Here is a 22,914-nt window from a genome sequence, read left to right on the forward strand (position 1 = left end):
TTGATTCGACCGCTTTTGTGTTTTCCATCATTGACTTAGCATGGTATGAATTATATCGCTCTGATCGGGTTCCAATAGCAAGGTAACAGCACGGACCACGTGGTACGCCATCCGCTCGGGTGTACTCAATTACACGTGGTTCGTGCGAGACTCGATCCCCGCTTCCGTGGCGGCGTGGGTACTTAGGTACGTGCGAAAATTGTCCCGAGACCCTGTCCCGCATCTGACCGGAAGTGGCGACTCAGTCTCGCGGTTGCGAAGACCCAAGGAGAACAAGGGGCTTAATCTCCCCTTGGTAAGGGAACGGGCTTCGACAAAACCGTAATATATATATATATATATCCATACATACACACACATATATATATATATCCCGGTGTGTACCCCGGTTTAGAATAGGTACACTGTATTCCTGCGACTGTATGTAGGAGGCGACTAAAAGGGTTGGCGCCAGAAAGGGCATCCGGCCATAAAACATTGCCTCAAAAAGGGAACCATGACAATTACAACCACACATGGGCAGGTTACAGCCCGAAGTACCCCGTGGCGGACCTCACTCCCTCTCGTCAAAAATCAAGCTGGGGAACCCGATCGAAGCAAGGGTGGAAATCACTCCATTTATGACGACGAAACGTCTGATGCCCGACGTGGAGATCGGTCTCTGAGGTTTGGGACATGGAATGTAGGGACAATGACAGGGAGATCAGGAGAAGTGGTGGAAGTATGTCAGAAAAAGAGTGGACATATGTTGTGTGCAGGAGGCGAGATGGAAGGGAAGTGGTGTGAGAATGGTGAAGGGTAGGCAGGGAAAGAAATACAAGTTTGTGTGGCAAGGGTGCCCGGAAAGCATGCATGGTGTTGGTGTCCTGTTTTCTGAGGATTTTGTTGACAGCGTGGTGAGTGTGACGAGAGTGAGTGAAAGGTTGATGATGGTGAAAATGACGATTGGAAAGGTCTTGGTGAACGTCATCTCGGGATATGCTATGCAGGTCGGTCGGAGCGATGAAGAGGCCAAGTTCTGGTGTGCAATAGAGAAGCTGATGGAAAACGAGAAAGATGAGGAAGTTGTTGTGGTAGGAGGAGACCTAAATGGACATGTGGGAAGGAGTATGGACGGTTTTGAGGGAGTTCAAGGGGGTTACGGATATGGTGTGATAAATGGAGAAGGTGAAAAGATTTTGGAATTTGCTGATGGAGCTGATTTGTTGATTTGTAATACTCAGTTCCAGAAAGGGGATAATAAGCTTGTTACATACACGTCAGGTGGGTCGACGACAACCGTTGACTACCTGATGGTGCGTAGGTGAGATAGGGGGCACTTCCAGGACACAAAGGTGATCCCGGAGGAGGAGGCTGTTTCACAGCACCACTTGGTTGTCTGCGACATAAGGGTGAAAGGTGCGAGGAGAGCTTGGCGGGTGAAGTCCCAACCGAGAATGAAGGTGTGGAGATTGAAAGAGGTGATAGTGAGGGAGGCATTAAAAGAGAGGCTGAGTATGATAGAGGATGGTGTGGTTGAGTTTGAAAGTGGTTGGAAGTCAATGAAAGATCGTCTGTTGGGAGTTGTTGGTGAGGTATGTGGATGGACTAAAGGACCACCGAGGCACTCGGAAAACATGGTGGTGGGATGATGAAGTTGGAAAGAGGATTGACGAGAAGAGGAAGAAGTTCAAGGAGTGGCAGAAGGCGAAGGGTACGGGACAGAAGATGCAGAGCATGAAAGTTATAAGGCAGCCAAGAAGGCTGCAAAGAAAGAGGTAGAAAAGGCGCAGGATGCATACAGGAAAATGTTCGGAGAACGCTTGGATTCGGAAGAGGGTCAGAGAGCAGTATTCAGGATTGCAAAGCAGATAGCGAAAGAGAGGTGCGATGTGATGGGGGTGAGTTCCTTGAAGGATGAAGTGGGACAAATCGTTGTGGACCCAGATGGAATTAAAGGAAGATGGAAGAGACATATGGAAATGCTGTTGAATGCAGATAATGAATGGGATGGCAACATAGAGAGTAACCCAGTTTTAGGACCGGCAGAGAAGATAACTGAGAAGGAAGTTGAGGAAGCGATAAAAGCAATGAAGAGTAGAAAAGCGGGAGGGCTGACGGGAGTTGTGGGAGATATGTCGAAGGCAGCAAGAAGTTGGGGTGCGAAGAGAATGACAGAGATCTGTAATCTGGTGGTGAAAGAAGGCTGCATTCCAGTGGCTTGGGAACTGAGTACCCTCGTCCCTCTATACAAGGGGAAAGGTGACCCTCTGGACTGTGGCTCGTATCGAGCACTAAAGTTATTGGAGCATGGAATGAAGGTATTGGAAAAGGTGTTGGAGAAGAGGATAAGGATGAAAGTGAAGATCGACGAAATGCAGTTTGGATTTATGCCAGGAAGAGGAATGACAGACGCACTTTTTATTGTAAGGCAGTTGCAGGAGAAGTACATGGAGAAGAGGAAGAAGTTGTTTCTTGGGTTTCTTGATCTGGAGAAAGCATTCGATAGGGTTCCAAGCAAAGTAGTGGCAGGGGCATTGAGTAAGTTAGGAGTGGAGGAATGGTTGATCAGAGTAGTGATGGCAATGTACGAGAGAGCGCGCACAGCGGTAAGGACGAAGGACGGGAACAGTGGTGAGTTTGAAGTGAAGGTGGGAGTGCATCAGGGGTCAGTACTAAGTCCACTACTATTTGTAGCTGTGATGGAGGTGCTGGCTTGGAATGTAAAGGAGGGTTTACTGTGGGAGTTGTTGTATGCAGATGATCTGGTGTTGATTGCGGAAAGTATGGATGGACTGAAGGCGAAATGAACAAGTGGAAGGAATGTATGGAGACAAAAGGTCTGAAGGTGAATATCGGAAAAACGAAGGTGATGTCAAGTGGTAAAGCAAGTGGTGAGGTGGAAAGAACTGGGAAGTGGCCATGTGCTATGTGCAGGAAGGGTGTCAAAGTGAACTCCATTCAATGTACAATGTGCGCTGAGTGGGTTCATCAAAAATGTAGTGGTCTGAGAGGGTCATTAACCAGTGTGGCAGCTACATTCAAGTGTAAGGTGTGCAAAGAGGGAGCTGCAAATGGAGGGAATGTTGAGTTGGATCTTGGAGACGGCGTGAAGCTGGAAGATGTGAAAACATTTGGCTACCTTGGAGACCTGTTGAATGGAGAAGGTGGATCAGACTCGGCAACAGTTGCTAGAGTGAGATGTGCATGGAAGAAGTTTCGGGAACTGAGTGGCGTGCTGATGAGAAGGGGAGTGTCGTTGAAGCTGAAGGGAAAGGTGTATGCTGCATGTGTGAGAAGTGTTATGATTTATGGGATCGAGACATGGGTAATGAACGTAGAGCAGCAACGAAGGCTGGAAAGGGTGGAAATGCGAATGGTTCGGTGGATGTGCGGAGTATCGTTGAGAGAGAGGAAGACAAATGATGAATTGTGAAAGATGATGGGAATAGAGCCTGTGATGGATGCTGTGAAGAGAAACAGGTTGAGATCGTTTGGTCATGTGTTGAGGAAGGATGAAAGGGACTGGTTGAGAAGAATGATGGAAATGAATGTGGAAGGAAGTAGAGGACGGGGAAAACCGAGAAAGACTTGGCTAAAGGTGGTGGAAAAAGAAATGCGGGCAAGGGGGTTAACAAGGGGAGATGCAGAAAATAGGGCAAAATGGAGAAGCTTGTCATGGGGCCTGCAAGGCTAACCCCCGCTCTAGCAGGGAAAATGGCCTTGAAATGCCTGTTGTGTTGTTGTATACATACTATACATGTAATATTATATATCGATATATCCATACGATATATGTGGGAAAATTATGCGCCCAGACCAGGAATCAAACGCAGGTCCCCTCGTGAAACTGAGACTTACCAGGACCCAAAGTATCCGTGTGTGTGTGTGTGTGTGTGTGTGTGTGTGTGTGTGTGTGTGTGTGTGTGTGTGTGTGTATGTATGTGTATGTGTGTAGTTGGAGTCTATGCTTATTAAAATTGCAGTACGACATTACTTGTGGCCAAAAAAAAACTGCAAATCTATTGTGATTCACTCTGCCGTTGAGATGGCGTCAATGAATGTTTTCCCTTGCTATCCACGTCCTGACATGCTCCCCTACCTCATTAAAGAGTGTTTGCTGAATATCTTGTTCCTGTTGGCTTAGAATAATAAAAATTGCACCTTTGAAAGCTAATAATTAATTTACTTGGTTGAAAAGCTGACAATCGATTTACATGGAACAAAAAGTTCTGCCCATTTAATGACATAATGCCTGTTTCAAAAGCACATCTTTTCGGGATTTGAAGAAGAATCAGCGAGAAATAATTACAGTCAAGTGTTTCAATCAATGGGATGACAATTAGGAGTAAGTTTGGGTGGCCCTGCCCTATATAAAAAACATAAACTTTGTTTGTCACCATCAGTCTGGTCTTCACCACAGGTTTGTCGAAGCGTGTCATGCCCCGATTAAAAGCGATTTCTGAAGACCACAGAAAAAGAGTCGTCAATGCTCATCGGTCTGGAAAGGGTTACAAAACCATTTCTAAAGATGCTGGGCTCCACCAATCCACTGTCAGGCAGATAATGTACAAATAGAGAAAATTCAACACTATTGTTACTCTTTCCAGGAACAGTCGTCCAACGAGAATCACTCCAAGAGCAAGGCGTACAATAATCCAGGAGGTCACAAAGAACCCCATGGTAACCTCTAAGGATCTGCAGGCCTCTCTTGCTTTGGCTACTGTCAGTATTCTTGAGTCCACCATCAGGAAAGCACTGAACAAGAATGGTGTGCTGGGGAGGACAGCAAGGAGGAAACTACTGCTCTCGAAGAAGAACATTGCCGCTCATCTCAAGTTTGCCAAAGACAAACTGGATGATCCAGAAGGCTGTTGGAACAATTTTTCATGAATAGATGAGTCAAAAGTTGAACTTTTAGGCTTAAATGAGAAATGTTAGGTTTGGCGAAAACCAAACACTGCATTCCAACATAAAAAAAACCTCATCCCAACCATGAAGCATGGTGGTGGGAGTATCATGGTTTGGGGCTGCTTTGCTGCCTCGGGAATCGGATGGCTTATCATCATCGACAGAACCATGAATTCTGGATTGTACCAGCAAATTCTACAGGAGAATGGCAGGGCATCCATCCACAAGCTGAAGCTTAAGAGAGAGTGTGTGATTCAGCAAGACAACGATCCTAAACACACGAGTAAATCTACAACAGAATGGCTGAAGCAGAAGAGATTTTGCGTTTTGGAACGGCCAAGTCAAAGTCCAGACCTTAACCCAATTGAAATATTGAGGCAGAACCTGAAGAAAACAGTTCATGCAAGAAAGTCCACAAATATCTCTGAGTTGAAGCAGTTCTGTGAGGAGGAATGGGCCAACATTCCTCCAAGCCGATGTACAGGACTGATCAAGAGTTATAGGAAACGTTTGGTTGATGTTATTGCTGCTTAAGGGATGCCACCAGTTACTGAATGTAGAGGTTCACACACTTTTAATGACAACATTGAATGTTGGATCATTTTACTCAATAAATAAATGAAAAAGTAGATTTTTGTTCAACTTGTTTAATCAGGTTCTCTTTATCTATTATTATGACTTGGTTGAAGATGTGATCACATTTTAGGACAAATTTATGCAGAAATACAGAAGATGTGACCTGTCCTCTCCTCCCCCCTCCCCCCCCCACCATAGTTTGTCTGCAGGACAGGTACATACAGTCTGCCAGTAAAATACATCTGGTAGAACTCCCAAAGTCCAGGCTCGTTGTTCACTTCCACTCATATTTTCCTCTTTTCTCACACCTGTGGAACCAACTCCCTCACTGTTTGATCCCATTCTTCCCTACACCGGGTGTCACAATAGCAGTCCACTGCCTCCGATGACCTCTTCTCACATCCACATATCTTTTCTACCCTCATTTACCCTGACAAAGCACATCCCTTTCTTTCCAGATTGTTGTATTTTTTCCCCTGTCCCTCTCTCAGTCACTTTATTATTTTTAATTTTCTGTTCCATTTCTGTTTCCTCCCACCCGTTTTCCCTTCCTCTTCTTGCTGTCTTTGACCTTGTATACAGTGAATGCACCCCATGTGTCCTCCTTCTCCTCCCCTTGATATCATTCTTCCCGGTGTCCATTCCTCCTCCAAGTATCCCTCTGCTGTGTCCCTCTGGACCTACTGTTCGTGTGTTTCCCCCTTTCTACTACGTTCTTCTTGCTTTGTTATGTTCTGGTCCATTCTGTGTTCTAGCTCTTCCATACGCATCACATTAATATACAAAAAGACTTGTTGTAATCATATGCTGTACTTTGATCTGATGTTCATGTGTCCATTTAGCCTCCTATATTTTGCCTGGCCTAATTTATTTCATTTATTAGTTTGCAGGTGCATCAAGACATACATTGCACCCTGCAGGATTGCTAAAAAGTGAACCGAATCACTATTGAGTAGCTCTCCTGGACAATCCAAGTCTTCCAAATTGACGCCATGACTGGGAGAGTGGTGCCTGCATACAGGGTGTGCGTTCACTGTTCATTCTACTGGATTAAGCTTTGGAACACTCCGGAAGGCCTTTTAAACGCAGAGTTATGTGACGTTATTAATCAGCAGCCATTTCCTCTTCGCATGAACACATTTCCTTCCCTTAAAAGCAAACTCCTTGGTGTAATTATTTTGTACCTTTTGCATGATCTTTGTCACAGTTTCACACTTTCTGGCAAGATGAAAAGGAAATTTGTTTTTGACTTTTTGGCCAACTTATCTGCCTTCAAACTGTCAGAATTTTTGGCCAACGGGTGAAGCTAAGAGAAAATCTCAGTGCAATGAATTTAAAATATATTGTAACACCTCTTCCAAGAAATGAATACGATTTTTATATTTTCAGGCAAATGGGAAATGGATTTCAAAGAACAGTCCATTGTGTTTTATGAATGTGTGATCTTACCAGGCAATACATGTCCACCTTCAGGAAAAAGATTGAAAAGTTAACTAAAGTGACATTTAGTGTTTTAGTTTTTTTTGTTATTAAATTATTATTATTATTATCATCATTATTATTAACAAAAATCCAGCTATTTCATCGAAATTTCGCTCCATTCTGATAAATCCTTCAATTCCCCCCTCACCTGGTATAGCTGAATAATGTGTGGATGTTTCAGCATCTTCATAACTTGTACTTCACGGAAAATCTTCTTCAAATTCTCTTCATCCAGCCGCCGTTTATCAATGATCTTGATAGCAACCTGATTATACAAAGAAGGGGAAAAAGTTCAAAAAACAAAACTAAAATAAAAAGGTTTATACGTTAATACAAACATGCTAATATACAGCAACATCTTGAGAAATGGGTTTAACCAAAGGTTTGTGTCCTTGAAGGAGATTTCAAAATCAACCACATTTGTGTAGTATCAATGGGAAAACAAGAAGACGTCATGCGCAGCACGATACTTGCAAAATCCGCCCCCCCTACCCCCCCAAAAAGTTTTCCATTGATACAGCAAATTGTCCATTTCATGAAGATTAAAATTTACAATCTTGATCAAAGCTCGGGTGAACAGGATGAAAAGTGACGATTTTTCAGATAAATAATGATGATTTTGGAGGGTTGACCTTGAGTTGACCTTTGACCTTTTGACCTCAAAAATAGTTAGTTTCCCTATTTAGAGACTCAATGTGCCAATGCTGTTCAATTTTCAAGTAAATTGGATGAAAATTAAGGATATTAAAAATTTGGCCGATGTTGAACTTTTGGCCTATGTTGACCTCAAAAATAGATGGTGGTTGAATTCAGTGACCATATATATAAATCCTCTTTGAAGTTCAAGTCAATCAAATGAAAATTGGTGATTTTAGAAATATGGCCTATGTTGACCTTTCGGCCTGTGTTGACCTCAAGTATACTTGGTGGTTGAATTCAGTGACCAGATATGCAAGTCCTCTTCAAATTTCAAGTCAATTGGATGAAAATTGAGGATTTTAGAAATTTGCCTATGTTGACCTTTTGGCCTAAGTTGACCTCAAGTATACTTGGTGGTTGAATTCAGTGACCAGATATGCAAGTCCTCTTCAAATTTCAAGTCAATCAGATGAAAATTGAGGATTTTAGAAATGAGGCCCATGTTGACCTTTTGGCCTATATTGACCTCAAATATACTTGGTGGTTGAATTCAGTGACCAGATATGCAAGTGGTCTTCAAATTTCAAGTCAATCGGATGAAAATTGAGGATTTTAGAAATTTAGCAAAGTTGGTGACCTTTGGCCTATGTTGACCTTTTGACCTATTGACCCCAAAAACAATAGGCTTCTTGCTTTTGATCAACTCTACCATTTGGTGAAGTTTCGTGAAGATCGGTTGAAAATTGTGACCTGTAGGCCGGTGACAAACAAACAGACAAGCAGACAAACAGACAAACAGACAAACAGACAAACAGACAAACAGAACCACAAACACAACCGACCAATATACTTGAAAAATCTTCGATTTTGCAAGTAATAATTGCAAGATGATCAGATATCAACATGTCGGTATTTGTACAATATAACAAGAAAGGCATGTTTGCATTAATCTGGTTTGTTCTCCTACTAGACTATCATAATTCAGAAAGCTCTGTAGGGCCAACACAAGCAAATCAAATACACACAATGAATGTATTGTTACATTTATGGGGAGGTTCGAGATTACCTCAGAAGAGATAGAACTGTGCAGGAATAGCATGAACCATGCGTGAGTAGGAAGCAAATCTCGATGTAAGCAAGTAGGGATCTGTTAGCTTAAGGATTGTGTTTGAATGTACACAACACGAGGGTCATGCTTGTGATAAGATAGAGAGGGATTAAAGTTAAGGAAACGTGCGTTAAACCTCATGTAAACATCCACTGGGCGTGCCAGGTGACATCTCTGTCGAACATTGTTCACATCAGCCCGGAAAATTGAAGCAGAAAGCTATGGGAGTCTGCCAGGCAAGGAGAGAGGGGGCGGAGCTATAATCGTCCCCTGGACGGGGGTGGAGCCCAATGCCTGGAGAAGGGGTGGAGAGTTGTCAAGGGAAACGAGGGAGGAAGCAGAGCTCTTTGTTCTGTGAGGTGAGAGGAGTGGGAAAAGTGTGCTGGAGAGCTCACGGTTTTGTGAGGAGAACAGTGTGCTGTGGAGCTCGCTATTTCTGTGGAGAGTCTGAGGAGAATTGGAAGGAGGAGAGCTTTAAGGAGGTCACCTTGCACCAGGCCTTGGTCCTGGTGCTGTTTTCATCCTCCCCCATTGCCTGTTCATCATCCTGTTCGTCTCATCAGCTCATCAGCCTGCTGTCTCATCAGCTTGCCCATCCTATCGCCTGCTCTGTGCCCATCTTCCACTTCCCCACGAGAGATGAGTTTCTGGTTGTGTCCCTTACACGGCCTGTGCTTGTGACTGGAGAGGCGCCTTAGTTACCCTGCGCTTGCGAAGCGAAAATCAGGGTTAGGCATTCGGTTGCGTACTTACCCTGCACTGGCAAAGCGAAAGGCATGGTTCGGCATTCAGTTGCGTACGTGTGGAGTACGTGTGGCATACGATTGGCATACATGTAGCATGCGTGCATGTCTGCATTTTAAAATGCATTTTCTCGGCAACCATTTGTCCGATTGAGACGAAAGTTTACGGTAGGAGCACCTCCACCTGTATAATTGTTCATTCATAATTATGACATCATAGGTGATGTGGTACGGACGCCATCTTGGAAAAACGTTACACCTCTGTATCTCCGAAACCGCTCAATGTAAAAAATGGAAACAAGGCTCATTGTCAAGTACTCCCCATGGGGAATAAGATATATTAATGATGATGTCATCGGTGCCTTCATTATGACATCGCTGTCGTCTACCGCCCTCCCAAACCACACCCATCATTCCTGTCTGACTTCTCCTACTTTCTGACCCAGCTCTGTTCCCTCTCCCCCTCAATCCTCCTCCTCGGTGATTTCAATATCCACATGGACTCCACTGACTCCACAATAACCACTGACTTCACTGATTTACTCACCTGCTTTAACCTCACTCAACATGTCAACTTTCCTACCCATAACCGTGGTCACATTCTGGACCTTGTCTGCTCTACTGGATTAATTTTGCACCATCTCTCTGGCTCCGACCTCACCCTCTCTGACCACTTAGCCATCACTATGACCATCAACATCCCCACCCCAACACCAAGGCATTATCGCACTATCAACTTCCGTAAGCTAAACCCTCTTTCACCTACCTCATTCTCATCCACCCTCTCTGAAAAAATGTCCACTTCTCCCTTCGTTGACCTCCACACCCCTTCTGACCTCACTGACTACTACAACCACACTCTCCTCCTGCCTTGACCAGCTTGCGCCTATAAAAACCAAAACAGTTTCTTTCACCCATTCTGCTCCCTGGTTTACCCCTGAACTCCGCCTGATGAAAACTCGTGCTCGCCAACTTTAAAGACTCCGCAATAAAACAGGTCTCACAATTCACTCCCAAGCCTACAAGGACCACCTACAGCACTACAAAGATGCCCTCTCCCGCGCCCGCTCCGCCTACTACTCTCAAATTATCCACTCTGGCTCCGGAAACCCAAAAGCACTCTTCTCTACAATAAACAAACTCCTCAGCCCCCTGAACACCACCACCCAGTCATTCACAGTAGACAACTGCATCTCCTTCCTTTCATTCTTCCAATGCAAAATTGACAACATCTACAACAGCTTAACCACCACCGCACCCGCTCCCCCTCAAACCACCTGCCCCCCCTTATCCTGCCAACCCCTGTCTCAATTCTCCCCAGTCTCCCCGACTGACCTCTCTAAACTCCTCATAGGAATGAAAACTGCCACCTGCAGTCCTGCACTCTTGACCCCATCCCCACCAGCTTTGTCAAGGCCTCCCTTCCTGCTCTCTCTCCACTTATCACTGCAACAATAAACTCCTCCCTGTCTACAGGCATCGTCCCAACATCCCTCAAAATTGCTGCTGTTATCCCCATTCTGAAAAACCCTGGACTCAACCCTGACACCCTAAATAACTTCAGACCCATCTCCAACCTACCCTTTCTGTCAAAAGTTTTGGAACGCGCTGTAGCCACTCAACTCAAACATCACCTCTCTGCCAATAACCTGCATGAAACATTCCAATCCGGATTCCGCTCCAACCACAGTACTGAAACTGTTCTCCTCAAAATCACCAACGACCTTCTCCTCTCCTCTGACGCTGGCAACCTCAACATTCTCATCCTCCTCGACCTCAGCGCCGCCTTTGACACCATCAATCACACCATCCTCCTCACCCGACTTGAAACCACCTTTAACATTACCGGCACTGCCTTCTCTTGGATCAAATCATACCTCTCTGACAGACGGCAGTTCATCTCCATCAATAACTGCAAATCCCCCACTGCTCCCCTCCCCCAAGGTGTCCCCCAAGGTTCAGTTCTTGGCCCCCTCCTCTTCATCCTGTACCTGTCCCCCCTTGGTCACTTAATCCGCCGTCATGGTCTCCAATTCCACTGCTTCGCCGATGACATCCAGCTTTTCATATCCAGCTTTTCATCTCCACCAAGTCCATCTCCACCACCACCCACTCTATCCTGACAAACTGCATCACTGAAATAAAATCCTGGCTTCAAATCAACTTCCTCAAACTTAACTATGATAAATCTGAAATAATCATCATTGGCCCAAAAACGCTCACCAAATCCACCCATAACTTTGCCCTCAACATCGACGGTTTCCCAGTATCCACCTCCCCTCACATCCAGAATCTTGGCATCATCTTTGACCAAACCCTCTCCTTCGACAAATACACTAAACACATCACAAAGACAACCTTCTTTCACCTGAAAAACATCGCCCGTCTCCGTCCATCCCTCTCCTCCATGGCTGCAGAAACCCTCATCCACGCCTTCATCACCTCCCGTCTGGACTACTGCAACAGCCTCCTCTATGGTTCACCCTCAATAATCACCAATAAACTCCGATACATTCAGAACTCCGCTGCCCGTCTACTCACCCATTCCCGGACCCGTGACCACATCACCCCCGTCCTTTACAAGCTTCACTGGCTCCCCATCTCTCAGAGAATCCAGTACAAAATCCTCCTCTTGACCTACAAAGCCCTCCATAACCTGGCCCCATCCTACCTGGCTGACCTCCTCTCCAGACACACTCCCACCCGCAACCTCCGCTCTGCTGGTACCAACCTCCTGACCCCCCCCATCCGGACCAAATTTAGATCCTGGGGGGACAGGGCCTTCTCCATCGCTGCTCCCACCCTTTGAAACTCACTACCTCACACCATCAGAGACTCCTCCTCACTCACCACATTCAAAACATCACTCAAGACCCACCTGTTCAACACTGCATTCAACATTTAACCCACAGCATTTAACCCCTGACTATCTCTTCTCCTTCTCCTTCTCCTTCCTTTTGCTTTGATTATTTACCTATTGATTTTTGTCTTTTTGCACTTGTTTTTTGTACTCTGTCAAAGCGTCTTTGGGCTTCTTGAAAAGCGCTATATTAAATAAATGTATTATTATTATTATTATCATTATTATTATTATCATAATTCGACAAGTACAACGCTTGATCTGATCAGTATAAAATAAAATTATCGACAACTGTTAGTCCGATAGACACTAAATTTCGACCAGGAGCTCCTCCTGTAGAAATTTTTTTATGATAATTATGACGTCATAGGTCATGTGGTACACACGCCATCTTGGAAAAATCGAAAAATGTTACACCTCTATAGCTCCAAAACCACGCCATGGAAAAAATTGAAACATGGTGTGTTGTCAAGTAATCCCTACGGGGAATAAGATATGTTAGTGATGATGTAATCGGTACCTTAATTTTGACATCATAATTCGACAAGTACAATGCTTGATCCGATCAGTATGAATTTTTTTTCCTCTGAAATTGTTGGTCTGATTGATAGAAACTTTTCACCATAGGAGCACCTCCGCCTGTAGACTTGTAGTGATAATTATGATGTTATAGGTCACGTGGTGCAGGCGCCATCTTGTAAAAACCGAAAAACATTGCACCTCTATAATCTCCAAAACCACTCGATGGAAAAAATTGAAACATGGCTCATTGTAAAGAACTTCACATGGGGAATAGGTGTTGTTAATGATGATGTCATTGGTGGCTTAATTATGATGTCGTAATTTGACAGGGACAATGCTTAGTCTGATCAGTTTGAAATTTCTTGATCGTGATCTACACAACAATTATATTAGATAATATAAATTTATGATGTCATCGCTCACGTGGTCTGGCAGCCATATTGGATCAAAGAAAAAAAAAACTGTTCAAAAACAGAAGAGTTGGCTCACACCAAGTTGACTGCGCAGGGTATAAGTATTCTATGAATACCATCTAGTTTTTATGGGATTTATTTTACCTTATTGTATATAATTATTATTAAATTAATTTCCCCCACTTGTGTTTTTGTTTGGGAATAAACCCGTTTGGTTAATTAAAAGCTTCAAGGTTCTTGTGCTCTCTTGTTTTCGAACGTAGACTAATTATATACAACAGAATGAATAAAATGACGAAGAAACTTCATCCAAAATATGACACTGCCAAAGCTACAGCATAGTGATCCATCTTTTCCCGACTGCTCCGGTATTAAATCGGGCTGATAAGGTTAACACTAAATCCTAAAGTTCCTCACTCGATTAATCCAAAACCTGAGTGCAGGTGAACTCCAAATTTGAATTTATTCTAAAGTCAAAGAAGAAACTCACAACTCCACGTAGCAAGGTACACAACAAAATTTGAATTTAATCTCAGTTCCTTTCACAAAGCTCGGAACAAGTGTGTGTCTACCCTCAGGAGAGCCAGGAAACACTATATCTCTACTCTCAAAATGGAACTCTCAAACCTGTCTCCCTCCTCCAAATCCTGGTGGCGTCTGATCAAATCTGTTTCTGGTGTTTGTTCCCCCTCCATCCCCTCCCTCACCTCAAACGGCTACACAGCTGACACCACACATGAAAAAGCCGAATGGCTAGACTCTGTGTTTGCCTCAAAATCTTGTGTCCCAAACCCATCTCTCTCTGTACCTACCTTACCCAATCGTGCCCAGCTGCTCCTGGACTCTGTGTCCTTCTCTCATGACAAGGTGGAGAAGTTTATGTCAAACCTCGACTCAGATTCTGCAACTGGACCAGACCGCATCAGCCCACGGGTCCTAAAATCCTGCTCTGCCACTCTATCTCACCCTCTCTCTGTTCTCTTCACCCTCTCTTTTTCTCAAGGTCATCTGCTATCTGCTTAGAAATCAGTCAACATTACCGCTTTACACAAAAAACGTGCAAAAACAGATCCTTGCAACTACAGACCAATCGGCCTGCTCCCAATAATCAGCAAGATCATGGAATCAATCATCCCTTCTGACATCAAATACTTCCACTTCTCCAATGGCTTGATGTCTGATCATCAATTTGGATTCAGACCAGGTCACTCTACTCTGGACATGCTGTTTCTGCTGTCTCAACAATGGATGGAGATCCTCAATGCCTAACAGGAAATCAGAGCTGTCTCCCTTGACATATCACGTGCCTTCGATACGGTCTGGCACCCCGCTCTGCTCACCAAGCTCTCCTCCGATGGTATCCATGGAAATCTCCATGCATCGCTGGCGGACTTACTCTCTGGTCATAGTCAACGTGTGGCCCTGAATGGATTTTTCTCATCTTCCCTTCCTGTTCAGGCTGGAGTTCCCCAAGGCAGTGTTCTCACCCTATGCTTTTTCTGGTCTTCATCAATGATCTCTCCGACTCTCTGGAAAATCCTCTCTATCTCTTTGCTGATGACTCCACTCTCTGCTGCTCCATACCTCATCTCTCAGATCGGCAGACTGGACTCTGCAGACCTGGACAAAATCACAGACTGGTCAAACAAGTGGAAAATGTCTTTCAATCATGACAAATCTCACACTCTTACATTGTCTCTCCGAAAAGACCGACTGGACAACCCTCCCATCTACTTTCTCAACAATCCTCTCCAAGAAGTTCTGTCACTCAAGATTTTGGGTCTCACTATCTGCCATGATCTTTCCTGGGAAAACCACATTTCCAAGCTGGCCTCCAAAGCCAGTCGCCGACTGGGCATCCTCCGTCATGCGAAGTCCTTCCTTGGCACACCTGAGCTCCTCACCACATACAAGGCTTTCATCTGCAGCACAATGGAATACTGTTCTCCCCTCTGGGCTGGTGCTCCTGCCTCACACCTAGCTCGGCTTCACGCTGTTGAAACCAAAGCTTTCAGAATCGTTGGAATCTCCCGCGATGAAGCAAACTCTGAGGGGCTTTCACTCACTCACCGCAGGCAGGTTGGTGGTCTTTCTGTCTTCGACCGACTCCTCTCCGGCCTAGCTCCCCCAGCTCTGTCTGTGCTCTGCCCCCCAAATATTCCTACAGGTCACAGAAGATCTGCCTGCAACCCTCTTTTGGTGAAACTGCCAAAATCAAGACCCTCTGCTCACCTTCACTCCTTCATTCCTCTTTTCTCCAGCCTCTGGAACAAACTCCCTCACTCTCTTCAATCCCACTCCTCCCTCCGGGTCTTTAAAACAGCTGTTAACCACCATCTCTTATCTTCCTCCATCCAAAACCTTGATCTTTTCTACCCCCGTTAATTCACCCCAGATCCTTGAAAGCAGTACCCTGCACTTTTTTGAAATACCGACTTCTTTCCTGGAAGTCCTAGCAGTGTCCATGTGATTTATACCTCTCCCACCCACCCCCCACGCCCCTTCCCATGCCTCCTCCCCCCAAACCCTCTCCCTCCCACAGATCTCCCGATGTCCCTGTTCTCTGCTGTTGTACTTGTGTGCTTCCCTCTCTCTCCCCATCTGGTCTCCCGCTCCCTTTATCTTGTTTTATGTGTCAGTTTGTCTTTTTGTGATTAATGTGATTAGCTCTTACACGAGCTTCAATCTTGTATACAAAAAACAAACAAACAAAAAATTTTTTTTACCGCTTCTTCTTCATGCCCCATCCCCTCCCCCACTTCTACCCTGATTCCCAATTATGCATCCTTGGAGAGAAAACATTCACAAAGGTCTACAAACTGCTCATTATTGCTCGACGATTTTACCGTATATCCAAAACTAACTGCACAAATACTCAAAACGGAGAAGAAGAAGAATAACCTCTTTTTTTTGAGTCTTCAGACGCATAGGGCTTCCGAGGCAGTTTTCTATTGGCTCGGAGGCACACTCATAGACGGATCGCCACTCTATCATGGGATACTCGATTGGCTCCATTCGTCCCAGTAAGCTGGTACTCACTTTGCCAACCTCAGGAGGATGACAGGCTAAATCAACCTACCTGGTGTTCGTTAACAGAATGACAGCGGCTTGAACTCAGGACTCTTAAGATCTTAACCCAGCCAACTTAACAATTAAGCCAACACCATGAAGCTTACATTTCTCAAAACCTGCCGATATTTCGAAACAGGTTATATTTAACCACAACATTGTTCCCTTTTCACTATACCATCCTGGACTCCGTGTCCTTTCCTCCTGACAAGGTGGAAAAGTTTCTGTCAACCCTCGACTCTGATTCTGCAACTGGACCCGACGGCATCAGCCCACGGGTCCTAAAATCCTGCTCTGCTGCTCTATCTCACCCTCTCTCTGTTCTCTTCACCCTCTCTTTTGCTCAAGGTCAACTGCCATCTGCTTGGAAATCAGCCAACATCACCGCTTTGCACAAAAAAGGTGCAAAAACAGATCCTAGCAACTACAGACCAATCAGCCTTCTCCCAATTATCAGCAAAGTCATGGAATCCATCATTGCTTCGGATATGAAATCTTTCCTCTTCTCCAATGGCTTGATCTCTGATCATCAATTTGGTTTCAGACCAGGTCACTCTACTCTGGACATGCTGCTTCTGCTGTCTCAACAATGGATGGAGGTCCTCAATGCCAAACAGGAAATTAGAGCTGTCTCCCTCGACATATCACGTGCTTTCGACACGGTCTGGCACCCCGCTCTGCTCACCAAACTCTCCTCCTTTGGTATCCATGGAAATCTCCACGCATGGCTGGCGGACTTCCTCTCTAGTCGTCGTCAACGTGTGGCCCTGAATGGGTTTCTCTCATCTCCTCTTCCTGTTCAGGCTGGAGTTCCCCAAGGCAGTGTTCTGGGCCCCGTGCTTTTTCTGGTCTTCATCAATGATCTCTCTGACTCTCTCGAAAATCCTCTCTATCTCTTTGCTGATGACTCCACTCTCTGCCGCTCCATTCCTCTTCCCTCAGATCGGCAGTCTGCTGCCTCCTCACTCTCTGAAGACCTGGACAAAATCACAGACTGGTCAAACAAGTGGAACATGTCTTTCAATCCTGACAAATCTCACACTCTTACTATGTCTCTCCGAAAAGATCGACTGGACAACCCTCCCATCTACTTTCTCAACAATCCTCTCCAAGAAGTTCTGTCGCTCAAGATTTTGGGTCTCACTATCTGCCATGATCTTTCTTGGGAAAACCACATTTCCAAGCTGGCCTCCAAAGCCAGTCGCCGACTGGGCATCCTCCGTCGTGCGAAGTCCTTCCTCGGCACACCTGAGCTCCTCACCACATACAAGGCTTTCATCCGCAGCTCAATGGAATACTGTTCTCCCCTATGGGCCGGTGCTCCTGCCTCACACCTAGCTCGGCTTCACGCTGTTGAAACCAAAGCTTTCAGAATTATTGGAATCTCCCGCGATGAAGCTATCTCTGAGGGCCTTTCACTCACTCACCGCAGGCAGGTAGGTGGTCTTTCTGTCTTCTACCGACTCCTCTCCGGCCTTGCACCCCCAGCTCTCTCTGTGCTCTGTCCCCCAAATATTCCTACAGGTCGCACAAGATCTGCCAGCAACCCTCTGATGGTTAAACTGCCGAAATCTCGGCTCTCTGCTCACCTTCACTCTTTCATTCCTCTTTTCTCCCGCCTCTGGAACAAACTCCCTCACTCCCTTCAATCCCACTCCTCCCTCCAGGTCTTTAAAACAGCTGTTCACCACCATCTCTTATCTTCCCCCATCCAAAACCTTGATCTTTTCTACCCCCGCTAATTCACCCCAGATCCACCTTGTTTGAAATTCCAACTTCTTTCCTGGAAGTCCTGGCAGTGTCCATATGTTTTATACCTCTCCCACCGCCCCCTTCCCACGCCCCCCCCCCAAAGCCCTCGCCCTCTCTCAGATCTCTCGATGTCTCCATGTCTCTCGGTCCCTGCTCTCAAATGTTGTGTTTGTGTCCTTCCCCCTCTCTCCCCATCTTGTCTACCGCTCCCTATGTTATATGTTTTATGTGTCGGTTTGTCTTTCTGTGTGATTAATGTTCGCTCTTTCACGAGCCTTGTATACAAAAAAAAAAAAAAAAAAAAAAAAAAAAAATACCAAACAAACATTACATTAGAAGATCAACAATTTGTTCCACATCAAATTATAGATGTACAAGCATCAAATCAAAGATTTAATTCCAAGATAATCCATTATTTTATTTATATAATACCTTGTGTTGATATTTCCGTGAAAATGACAATCTTGAATAGCAAATAACATCAATCCTTGAAACGTCATCCCAATTTTATCAATCTCTCCCGTTGTAAGGAAAGGTGTATTCTCACCCTCATAATTAACGTTCATTTCTCTTATTAATCTTGCAAAGTAATTTATTTTGGTGTAATTTTAAAATAGTTATGTTTGTTTTTATTGTGGCGGACACAAAAGCCCACTGGCGTGGTGACATCATTCCGCGCACCAAGTGGGCGGTGGCCACGCCCGAGGGGTAGGCGTGGCCTCATGATATACACCGGGCGCGCAGCCCGGAGCGCGCCAGTGTTACAGTGAGCTCCTGAAATAAAGACGCTTATAAGTTACCGCTTGTCCGCTTCCTCCTTGCTCGCAAGCAGCACGTGTAACGCCGCGCTTTACTGGTGACCCCCTTGACGTTGGATCTGCCAGAGCGATCCTTCCACACGCGACGCCATTGCCATGGCCAACTTCATCAAACTTCCAGAATTTTGGGAGGCTCAGGCCGAAGTCTGGTTCGTCCAGGCCGAAGCCCAATTTCAGCTTCGGCGCCTCACCGGCGATGACACGCTCTATTGCCACGTCGTCGCCTCCCTCGGGCCCGGCACGGCCGCTCGAGTTGTGTCCGTCCTTCGCCACGCACCGGACGGCCACAAGTACGAGGCACTCAAGCGGCTACTCCTAGCCACGTTCGGCCTCACGGACGACGCACGGGCCGACCGCCTCCTGGATCTCCCCGAGCTCGGTGACACGCGCCCGTCAGTCCGAATGGACCATATGCTGTCACTGTTGGGCGACGAAGCCCCCGGTTCTCTATTCCGGGCGCTTTTCCGTCGCCAACTTCCAGCGCAGGTTCGCCTCGCGTTGGCCGGGACCGGGCTAACGGAACCCCGAGCATTGGCAGCCGAGGCGGACAAGTACTTTGCCGCTTCGGACACGCGGGCGAGAGTCGGCGTGGCCGTCACGGCCCTCGTGGCTGATGCTGCTGATGCTGCTGCTGATGCTGCTGATCCACAGCATCAGCTTATACAGCATACGCAGCATGCTGATACGCACCTCGTGACCGCCGCCACGCCCCGCCCACCGCCGCGGCGAAAACCGCCACCGCGGGGAAACCCGCCAACTCCACCGGCCTGGCGGAGCCAGCCGCGCTCCTCCAGCTCCACCACCTGGTGCTGGTTCCACGCCAAGTTCGGCCACGAAGCTCGGCAGTGTCATCCGCCATGCTCCTTCAACAGGTCGGGAAACGCCTGGGCCGGCGCTCAATAGTGGCGATGAGCGCCGGCCGTTCGAGCAGCCTGCTGTTCATAACGGACACCTTCTCCGGGCGCCGTTACCTGTGCGACACGGGAGCGCAGGTGAGTGTCGTTCCCGCCGGCACGTCAGACAAGCACGCCGCGGGTGGGGGCCCCGCGCTGCTTGCCGCGAACGGGACGCCCATCCGTACGTACGGAAAACGCTGCCTCTCTCTGCGGTTCGGAGGGCAGGTTTTCCGATGGACGTTCGTCACCGCCGACGTGCCCATGGCACTGCTTGGCGCGGACTTCCTGTGCGCTAATGGGCTCCTGGTCGACGTCAAGCGCAGACGTCTTGTCCAGGCCGAGACGTTCAGCTCGCTCGCTTGTGCGTTGCCCAGCTCAACGAGCGGCTTGCCAAGCGGTTCGGTTCCGGCCATGTTGGTCTGTACGCTTCCGGCAGCGGACGCATTCACCCGCCTCCTCGCCGGCTTCCCGGCCCTCACGCGGCCCACCTTCTCGGCGGGGGCCGTCAAGCACGGGGTGGCCCATCACATCCCCACCGTCGGGCCACCGGTCTACGCCCGGGCACGCCGCCTCGAGCCGACGAAGCTGGCGGTGGCAAAAGCGGCGTTCGCTACCCTGGAGCGACTCGGCATCGTTCGGCGCTCAGAGAGCGCTTGGGCGTCGCCACTGCACATCGTGCCGAAGCCCGGCGGGGGATGGCGACCGTGCGGGGACTATCGCCGTCTCAATGACGCCACGACTCCCGACCGCTACCCCGTCCCCCACATTCAGGACTTTTCCGCCCGTTTGGCGGGCATGTCCTTCTTCTCGAAGGTGGACCTCATACGCGGCTACCATCAGGTCCCCGTCAGGCCGGAGGACGTCCCGAAGACAGCGGTCATCACGCCATTCGGACTCTTCGAGTTCCTGCGCATGCCCTTCGGTCTGAAGAATGCGGCTCAGGCGTTCCAGCGACTGATGGACAGCGTCCTGCGTGACTTGGATTTTGTCTACGTCTACCTGGACGATATCCTCGTCGCCAGCGCGTCCCGCGAAGAGCACCTACGCCACCTCCGCACGCTCTTCGAACGCCTGGGCCAGCATGGCCTGATTGTGAACCCCGCAAAGTGCCGGTTCGGCGCCACCATAATCGATTTTCTGGGGCACCGTGTCACCAGGCACGGAGCCGTCCCCCTGCCGGCCAAGGTGGAGGCGGTGAAGGGGTTTCCGCGCCCCCGCACAATCAGAGGGCTGCAGGAGTTCCTGGGCATGGTGAACTTTTACCATCGGTTCCTGCCCCGTATCGCCCAGCTCCTGCACCCCCTGCACCAAGCTCTCCGAGGTAAGCCGGGCAAAGGCGACGTTACCTGGACCGAGCAGATGGACACGGCGTTCACGGGCGCGAAGCTCACCTTGGCTAACGCCACCATGCTCGCGCACCCGGCGCCCGATGCACCGATCGTCCTCACCACCGATGCCTCGGACTACGCGGTGGGCGCGGTGCACGAGCAATGGGTGCGTGGAGCTTGGCAACCGCTGGCGTTCTTTAGCCGGCAGCTTCGCCCGCCCGAACGCCGTTACAGTACCTTCGACCGCGAGTTGCTCGGGCTTCACTTGGCGGTCAGGCACTTCCGCCATCTGCTCGAGGGCCGTGCGTTCACTGCCTTCGTCGACCACAAGCCGCTGATCTTCGCGATGGGCAAGGTCACCGAGCCGTGGTCGGCCCGGCAGCAGCGTCACCTCTCGGCCGTGTCCGAGTACACGACGGACATCCAGCACGTCGCGGGGAAGGACAACCCAGTGGCGGATTGCCTTTCCCGGGCAGTCGCCCACGCAGTCCACCTCGGCATCGACTATGCCCGGATGGCAGCGGACCAGGCCGCTGACCCCGACGTCCAGGCCTTGCGGACCGCCGTCACGGGCCTCCGCGTCACCGAGGTGGCGTTCGACGGCGCGGGCGCGGCCCTCTTGTGCGACGTCTCCCTCGGGCGTCCTCACCCCCATCGTGCCCGCGGGCTGGCAGCGCCAGGTGTTTGACGCCATCCACGGCCTGTCCCACCCGGGCGCGAGGGCCTCCCAAAGGCTGATCGCCGACAAGTTCGTCTGGCATGGCCTCCGGAAGGCCGTCCGCGGCTGGGCCAGGACGTGCCTCGCATGCCAGCGCGCCAAGGTGCACCGGCACACCCAGGCCCCGTTGGCCCCGTTCACGGTGCCGGAACGCCGGTTTGACCACGTCCACGTGGACCTGGTGGGACCTCTGCCCCCCTCGCGGGGTTTCACCTACGTCCTCACCATGGTGGACCGCACCACCCGGTGGCCGGAGGCCGTGCCCTTGGCGTCGACAACGGCGGCCGATGTCGCGCAGGCTTTCATCGCCACCTGGGTCGCCCGGTTCGGCGCCCCCTCAGACATCTCGTCCGACCGCGGCCCCCAGTTCACCTCGGAGCTCTGGAGGGCGGTCGCGCAGGGGCTCGGGGTCCGGCTGCACCGAACCACGGCCTACCACCCCCAGGCTAACGGCCTGTGTGAGCGATTTCACCGCTCATTGAAGGCCGCGCTCCGGGCCACCCTCCGCGACGGCGGCTGGGTCGACAGGCTCCCCTGGGTCCTGCTGGGCCTCCGGACGGCGCCCAAGGAGGACCTGCGCGCATCCGCGGCGGAGTTGGTCTTCGGGCAACCGCTGCGGGTGCCGGGCGAGTTCCTCCCCGACTCCACGGCACCATGGTCCGCGGCACAGCAGCGCTCCGCTCTGCAAGAGACCGCCCAGAGGTTCGCCCCGGTGCCAACGGCATGCCACGGGCACCCACCGACGCACGTCGCCCCGGAGCTTCGCACGGCGGAGTACGTCTTCGTCCGCCACGATGCCCACCGGACACCACTGCGGCCCCCGTACGACGGGCCTTTCCGCGTGCTGGAGACCGGGGCGAAGCACTTCACCCTGGACATCGGCGGTACTCCTGACCGCGTTTCGGTAGACCGCCTCAAGCCGGCCCACCTCGACGTGGACCATCCACCGCCAGTGGCCCGACCCCCACGTCGGGGCCGCCCCCCTGCGGGCGGACCCCCGGCACCGCCCAGCCCCGCCGCCACGCCGCCCCCCGGTCCTGCACCCATCCCAGGGGCAGCCAGGGGCATCCCACCTGGCATCCCTGCACCCCGGACGCCGC

The 22,914-nt window shown here is 49.1% G+C and overlaps 1 protein-coding gene across 3 annotated transcripts in view; it reads right to left on the minus strand.

Annotated features, from left to right (window-relative positions):
* LOC137431226 (serine/threonine-protein kinase SIK3) overlaps positions 1-22,914 on the minus strand; it is a 197,947-nt gene that overhangs the window by 124,778 nt on the left and 50,255 nt on the right. For all 3 annotated transcript variants that reach the window (XR_013623822.1, XM_068122328.2, XM_068122321.2), the window contains exon 2: positions 7,097-7,213. Coding sequence is in view for 2 of the 3 variants with exons in the window: in XM_068122328.2 (XP_067978429.2) it covers positions 7,097-7,213 (117 nt within the window). In the remaining variant the exon portion in view is untranslated. The remainder of the gene's footprint in view (positions 1-7,096; positions 7,214-22,914) is intronic.

The sequence above is a fragment of the Myxine glutinosa genome, chromosome 1, assembly GCF_964187855.1.
Source record: "Myxine glutinosa chromosome 1, kmMyxGlut1.1, whole genome shotgun sequence".
In the NCBI taxonomy this organism is placed as follows: Eukaryota; Metazoa; Chordata; class Myxini; order Myxiniformes; family Myxinidae; genus Myxine; species Myxine glutinosa.